The 7,500-nt window shown below is 38.6% G+C and overlaps 1 protein-coding gene across 1 annotated transcript in view; it reads right to left on the reverse strand.

The window, feature by feature from the left end:
- The window catches only part of lama5 (laminin, alpha 5), a 120,372-nt gene that overhangs the window by 83,023 nt on the left and 29,849 nt on the right, over positions 1-7,500 (reverse strand). Inside the window, exons 13-17 of the mRNA XM_088408703.1 lie at positions 7,456-7,500; positions 7,190-7,324; positions 6,490-6,624; positions 6,241-6,378; positions 975-1,027 (exon numbers count right to left, since the gene is read on the reverse strand). The exon at positions 7,456-7,500 is cut by the window's right edge and continues 93 nt beyond it. Coding sequence (XP_088264829.1) covers positions 975-1,027; positions 6,241-6,378; positions 6,490-6,624; positions 7,190-7,324; positions 7,456-7,500 — 506 coding nt within the window. The remainder of the gene's footprint in view (positions 1-974; positions 1,028-6,240; positions 6,379-6,489; positions 6,625-7,189; positions 7,325-7,455) is intronic.

Here is a 7,500-nt window from a genome sequence, read left to right on the forward strand (position 1 = left end):
ATTCAACATACCACTTTGGACTGTCATGCCTGACGTTGGCGTTGTTATCACGTTGTTAGCACTTGAGCAATGACATCACACATGAAGCACGTCACCTGACCCCAAGCTAAACTTAAGTAAACTTACATGCTCAAAATATTTCTGAATCAATGGAAATATAAAATTAAAACATAGAAATTATACGTCCTAAAAAGGTGTCTCTCTGCACTCATCAAGAAACCAGCACCATCTCAAGGCAAGCAAGTGTACTGCATTCATTTTGTCAACTGCTACAATTGACATGATTAATTTAAAGGTTTTAGGAGCATTTTTCATTGTTCTTCACATGATTTATTTTGACTGTTATTATTATTAATTTTAATATGTATTTGTTACCACTTTTTATGCATTTTTCTAATTGAATAATATTCATTTAAAGGTTTAACGAGCATTTGGTGGTGCTTGGAATGGATTAGGCGATTGAAAGTGGCTCTACTTATAAAAGATTTACGTTACAAAATGACTTCTGGAACGAATTAAGTTTTTAAGTAGAAGTAATAATAATAATAATAATAATAATAATAATAATAAACTTGAATTTATATAGCACCTTTAATGAAACCCAACGTCGCTTTACAAAAAGTAGATGGGACTAAGGAAAAGGTGAGAGGGAGGAGGGACGAGTTAGAGACCATAGGCCTAATTAAAAAGATGGAACTTGGGGTGCTTTTTAAACATAGCCACCGTGGGGGCGTGGCGGATGTGAAGAGGTAGAAATACCACTGTGGAAAGCTATAATTTCGCTTTGATTTCCAAATGGGAGTTTCCATTTTTGGGGTCATGATGGAATGCATACATTTTCATGAAAAAAATACAGGAGCTTAAAAAAATCGGAGCATTGTTAGACATGCTGAGAACACCACTAAGGCCTTTCAGAAAAATAATACACAAAAAAACTAAATCATTGCAAAGCTGCTAAAACCCTAAAATCTTACCACAGGAGGAGGAACGCCATAATGAATGGAACCAGCAGGATGACATGTGCCAGCTAGAAACAGACATGCACATTCATTCATGAGTCATCATTATTAATAAAACATTAACAACTGTCATGGTATCATAGCACTTCAATAGATCTAATCTTAGCCAATATCAACAGGTCCTTCAATATTCTCATGGCTTTATGTATACCTGTTCTCAAAGGACAAGCTCAGAAGAAAGAATTTTCAGTAGAAAGTTATTGTGATCCAAGTGACATCAATCATTGCTGGTGAAGATGGTCAGCAGTCATGTAATGACATAGCACAACTGTGCACTAAGCGTGTAACAAATTTGAAATTACCTCTCTATTGTATTTTTTGGGGGGGCGAAATTCAGTTATTAGTTTTTAGAGCAGCTTTGATTTAAGGAACACATGACCACAGCAACCCATGACTTTTAATACACTAAATCTATCATCATATTCATGAGCTACTGCTTTGTCCCTTGTCTCTGCATTTGGGTTCTCCAAACCTGCGATAACCTAACAACAAGAATGTCCGCGGGGAATAAGTAACTGCAAGATTCACCTGAAAGTGAGACAAAATTCATGCAGCCAGGCAAAGAGACTGCAATCACCGTAAAATGATCTCATTCAACATCAACCAACCTACTGGTCAGTAAGCACACAGGAATATCATTAACCAATTTCAACCCATCAGTCACAAAAATGACCGTAAAGAAAATTCTATTCATAAGGCTCTATAAATTATTTTGCAATCATTTATCATGAACTACTGAAATACTACAATGTGCAGATGAAAGGTGTACAATGTCACGTTTTTTGTTTTTTTGTTTTTTTTTTTGGGGGGGTGACCATTTTGTCGTATTTATGTATTTATTTTTTTTAATTGTTTTTTTTTTAGAACAGGTCTGACACTTCATATTGATTATTTTTTGTTGAAAAATATGTATTAAAAGGGACAACGTGTAAGATTTAGACCATTTTTCATCACGGACAGCAGGAGGTGCTGCAGTTACCATTGTCTGTAGCTATAACAAACATGGTGCCACCCCCACATGTAATATAATTTAATGATAACGAGACCTACGATTATTTAAAACATACTGTTGGTCATTAAGAACACATTTATTTGCAAGTTATTAAAATTCATAATCATTTAATTTATTCCTTTTTTAATGAAAAACAGTCCAAATCTTAGACATTGTCCATTTAATAATTAAGTTATTTCTTTTTGATAACATATCTTCAATGATCCAAAAGACGACACTTTAGGTTGATTATATTTTTGTGGAACAATACAAGTGAAGTTTGAAGTGGTTCAAAGTTGAATAAATCAGACACTGATGGCATGTTTTATTCATTTATTTTTTTATTTTATTTTATTTTATTTTTATTCAAAAAGCGCTTTACACTGGTTAAGAGGCACTCGGCTGAAAAGATATTTCACATGGGTACATCACTGATAAAAGGGTGAGAACCACTGCTCTAGAGTAATATGTCTTTCTTAAAGGGGAAGTCAACTCAAAACTAGTCTTTACAACTTTCTTAATTGGTGTTTTACACCTCAAATAATGTAAACATACCAATCTGATTCATATTTTCTAAGACCCGTTCAATTGTGTCTGGAATATAAATTTGCAAACTGAGCCATAATTGGCAGTTTCTTGAGCTCACTGTTGATGTCATTTTCAGTCGGCAAGTGACAAAATGCTCAAAATTAGTCAGTGTTTAGACTTGTGAGGCTGTTTGGTACATATTACCTGGGGACAATAAAGTTCATCTTATATTATTGTGAAAAAAATCAAACAAAATTGTGTTGACATCTGCTTTGAGAGGAATAGGAAATTATTGCTTAACTAGTGCCATTTCTCTGTCTCTTTCTCGCAAGCCTGCATGCACGCACAAACACGAATTTTCAATATGCAAGCAGTCCAATTTGTTATAGTAGAGGTGACAAGTCTGCACACATCTGTTCAATTGGGAGTTTTTTTTATAATATACAGTATAGATGAGACTAAGTTAAATGACTTTGTTTAAAAAGTCCATCACAACTGAACTAGAAGGATTAAGCAGAGTAACTGGTGAACATGGATGGTGACGGCTCACCATCAAGAATTTGCAAACTGAGCCATAATTGGCAGTTTCTTGAGCTCACTGTTGATGTCATTTTCAGTCGGCAAGTGACAAAATGCTCAAAATTAGTCAGTGTTTAGACTTGTGAGGCTGTTTGGTACATATTACCTGGGGACAATAAAGTTCATCTTATATTATTGTGAAAAAAATCAAACAAAATTGTGTTGACATCTGCTTTGAGAGGAATAGGAAATTATTGCTTAACTAGTGCCATTTCTCTGTCTCTTTCTCGCAAGCCTGCATGCACGCACAAACACGAATTTTCAATATGCAAGCAGTCCAATTTGTTATAGTAGAGGTGACAAGTCTGCACACATCTGTTCAATTGGGAGTTTTTTTTATAATATACAGTATAGATGAGACTAAGTTAAATGACTTTGTTTAAAAAGTCCATCACAACTGAACTAGAAGGATTAAGCAGAGTAACTGGTGAACATGGATGGTGACGGCTCACCATCAAGAATTTACTGCTCAAGGTCAAAGAAGTGGTCAAGTTTTGGAAATTCCCCATAGAAGGTCTTATGCCAAAAAAGGCAGGCGTAAGCAAACCAGACTATTTTTGGCCCATTGCCAAAATCTTAGTATGTAAAACAATGGAAAATAATATCTTGACCTCCTCAGTGGCCGGTGAACTAGACATTTAACCTATAAAAGGGAAAGAGCGACCATTGGTGCTGTGCTGGCCATGCTTAATGCAAGCTCTTGTGCTTGCCAAAGCATAGCCCAGGGTTTTGTCTTTTAACTTCAACCCAGCTTTTACAATAGTTACTTGTACATCTTTCTATGAAAAGGTATCAGTTTCAAATTTTTGAAAGAACTGTCAGGATAGCTTAGCACTGGCTTTTTATAGTTCAATTTGCACTTATAAGTAAAGATGTGCTCAGATTTTGCTCCCTAAATAATATTCTAGAACTGCAATAATAACCAGAAGAGTGGTCATATATACGATTCAACATCAATAGCCAGGTTGCATGCAGTCTGCACACAGTAACATAGTGACAGTTAGTGTAGCAAAGTTTTGTCAACAAATGACTTGAAAGTTCTTCCGTTTGTTTTTTTGGAGCATGTCAAGATCACTCGGTAAACATGTATAACTGTTGCGTTTGCTCTTTAGCATTCTATTAATAAAAAGAATTCTATCGAGTGTTTTTGATCTATTACGGGTGACAAGACATTCAGGTGGCTGCATCAAGCAGCTTCTGGTAAATGGCGTACTTTGATTTTTTGTTTTTGACGTTTGACAAGGAGCTAGCCCAGGTATGGACACAGGTCGCCCTTTATGCTTTTCAATTCGGCCCTCCAAACTTGAAAAAATATTGCATTTTTATTTACCATATTTCTCTGTGTACAAGTAGGCTTTTGTTTTGTTTTGTGGGGGAGGCTCAATATACTCCTCGGACAACTGAAAATAGTCCAATTGTCCACATATGTATCTGTGTTTTAATAACATTAGTTTGAATGCAAAACAACTAACGTCGTGTCATTTGCAAGGCTTCAATATATATAAGCATTCAATATAGTATTCATCTGTTTTAGCATGTTTGCACTCTCATATGAACTTTCGTCAAGCACCGCCTTTTGCCTCCGTTGTCAACAACGAGACAGTGTCTCTGCATTATGGAAAAAAAGAGACGGCTCGACTTGTCTCCTTCAGCCCTTGGACGTGTACTAGAACAAGCAGGCAGGCAGCGCAGACAGATTGACGGGACCAAAAAATAAGAGAAATGACCTAAAACGCCTGAAGATGGAGATAAAACAACACAAATACAGCCAACCCTGAGGGACATGACTGTCGTATTTTGCGTAAAACGGGAAAAATACTGTAAAGAGGGGACGAAAAAACAAGATTTTCTGGTCCTGTCAAACTGCCTGCGCTGCAACACATCACTCAGATGCTGGTCTGCTATTGGTCTGCATTACAACTCCCTGAGATACTGGTCTGCTATTGGTCGGAGTCACGGTGAAAATGGTCAAAACCATTAGGTGTCCTTAGGTGTGATTGGGTGCGTGAATGGCTGTTCGTCTCTGTGTTCCCTGCAATTGGCTGGCAACCAGTTCAGGGTATCCCCGCCGACTGCCCGAAGCCAGCTGTTCCTCACAAGCATCCAAACCTTGTGAGGATAAGCGGCTCTAGAAAATGGATGGATGTTTCCTACATATCCCATGTTAATTTTTTCCTCTTATGAGGTGGATTACTATTTTCTTGTGGTGCGGCACTTTCGTTACATTTTAGAACCCTTTGTTCCCCATGAGTCAAAAGGTTTGCCCACCTCTTAGCTAACCTGTAGAACAGAGGTCCCCAACTGCCGATCTGTAATCCGTTACCGGTCCGTGGATTAACTGGTACCAGGCCGCATGGGCCGCACCCGAAATAATGGACTTGTCATGGCCTGTAAGAGTTTGTGTTGTTTTGCTTCCTTCTTCGGGCGTTTTTGAGTAATTAATCTAATTTCATTTATTTCCGAGCTATGTTACAGTAGGATGATTTAATCACATGACATCTCTGGCTCACGGGGCAGTGACGACGTCAATTTGAACAACACACTAGTTTTTAGTTGCTGCTTGTGTTGGCAGAAGCATCGCTTGTGAGTTGTGTTTTGATTTTCTTTTATGCGACATGCAAGTTTGTTAGTACATTTCATCATGTATAAACGTTTAGTTTATTTGTTTGTATCATGAATAATGGTGTGTTATAATTGTACTACAGATTTTTGATCGTTTTGTAACAGCTAAAATTTACTAAAATTTTAGCCTGGATCGTTTCAGTCACTTGAGCGGCAAAATTTCACTCAGTAGTGTGTGTGTGCACTTGCCCTTAATTTTTGCTTATGTTGGGGACCAAATTTCGGGCTATATTGTCTTTGTGTGGACCTCTTGCACTTGTTGGGATCTTTTTGTGGACCCCACAAGTTCAGACCTCTTTTTGAGGGTCAAGACTTGCTTTTAAAGTATACTGTAGGTTTGAATTGGATTTTTGTTGCGATTTCGGTAAGGGTTAGGCGAATCTGTTTTGATGGTTAATGTTAAAGTTAGAAAATGGGCTTGGAAATGCAATATGTAAATGTCCCCACTATGACAGAACAGCACCATGGGCCTTGTGTTTATTTGTGTGCGTGTGTGTTTACCTTGACAGTTTGGGAAGCCATAGGTGTCGCGAGCACAGCTGTCACAGCGCAGGCCTTGCACATTGTGCAGACACACACACTGACCGGTAACCTGATCACAGCTGCTGTAGCGAGAACCTTCTGTGGAACACTGGCACGCTGACAAACATGGACACATCCACACAAAGGGAAAGTTTATCAAATTAATAAACAAATAAATACCCTTGACCCTAAGTGGTAAAGATAGATGAACGATTGCCAAGCACTCACGTGTGCAGCTGGGGTAGCCATAGTAACCAGGCGCACACTGGTCACAGGAGGCGCCGCTGTAGTTAGGTCGGCAGTGGCACTGACCTGATGCTGTGCAGTTGGTATCGTATGAGGTGAGACGATCACATGTGCACACTGTAAACGACAGAACACATCATTTCAACGTCTCAACAAACTGAAGCTCACAAGATCCAGGCATCATTGTTGTGGCCCATGTGCTAGGTCCAAGACCTTAACACCGGTGTAAGTCTATGTTCCTTGTTAATGTAGTGTAGGTCCATATCCATCTTAAGTTGATTTCTTGTGTTTATTTCCTGCATGCATGCTGAGTCCATATTGTATATCCATGGGATGTAACAAACTAAAACTATGACAGGTCTTGATATGTTGACATGTAGTATATATACTATGCAAGTGGTATTTGGTTGCACAATTTTCCAGGTCCATGCCCTGGTTCACTTCCTCAATGTTAGTGCTTGGTCCATGTTATGATTGTAACTACAACATCATTGTCATCATTGTCCATAAACAATATCCTATCTCCAAGTCCTACGCCTGTGTCCTAGGCCTGATTCCTTTGCCCATGTCTGATGTCTAAGTTCTGGGTCAAAGTCCCAGGTACATGTCTGAGGCCAATATTTTAGGTCTAAACCCTTGGTCCTGACATACCAGCATGTGTGTTTGTTGACGTGCTGTATACCTTGACAATTGGGGTAAGAGTGGAATCCAGATCGGCACCGTTCACACCAAGGACCCTCAAATTCTGCTTTGCACAGACAGCGACCGGATGAGTCGCACACTTCAGGCATTGAACCAACAGAACTGCAACCGCACACTACAGGAACAACAACACAACAAAGCAACACAACATGTGATGCTATTACAACATGATTCTGTTACAATTGACGCTGTCAAAAATGTTGGCACACAACTTGCTCACACAACATGAGATAGCTGGTTACTCACATTGACAGAGGGGGTAGTTGAAGTAGCCTGGTGCACATTGGTCAC

This window comes from Hippichthys cyanospilos, chromosome 2 (genome assembly GCF_059441005.1).
Source record: "Hippichthys cyanospilos isolate Australia breed blue-spotted pipefish chromosome 2, RoL_Hcya_1.0, whole genome shotgun sequence".
Taxonomy (NCBI): Eukaryota; Metazoa; Chordata; class Actinopteri; order Syngnathiformes; family Syngnathidae; genus Hippichthys; species Hippichthys cyanospilos.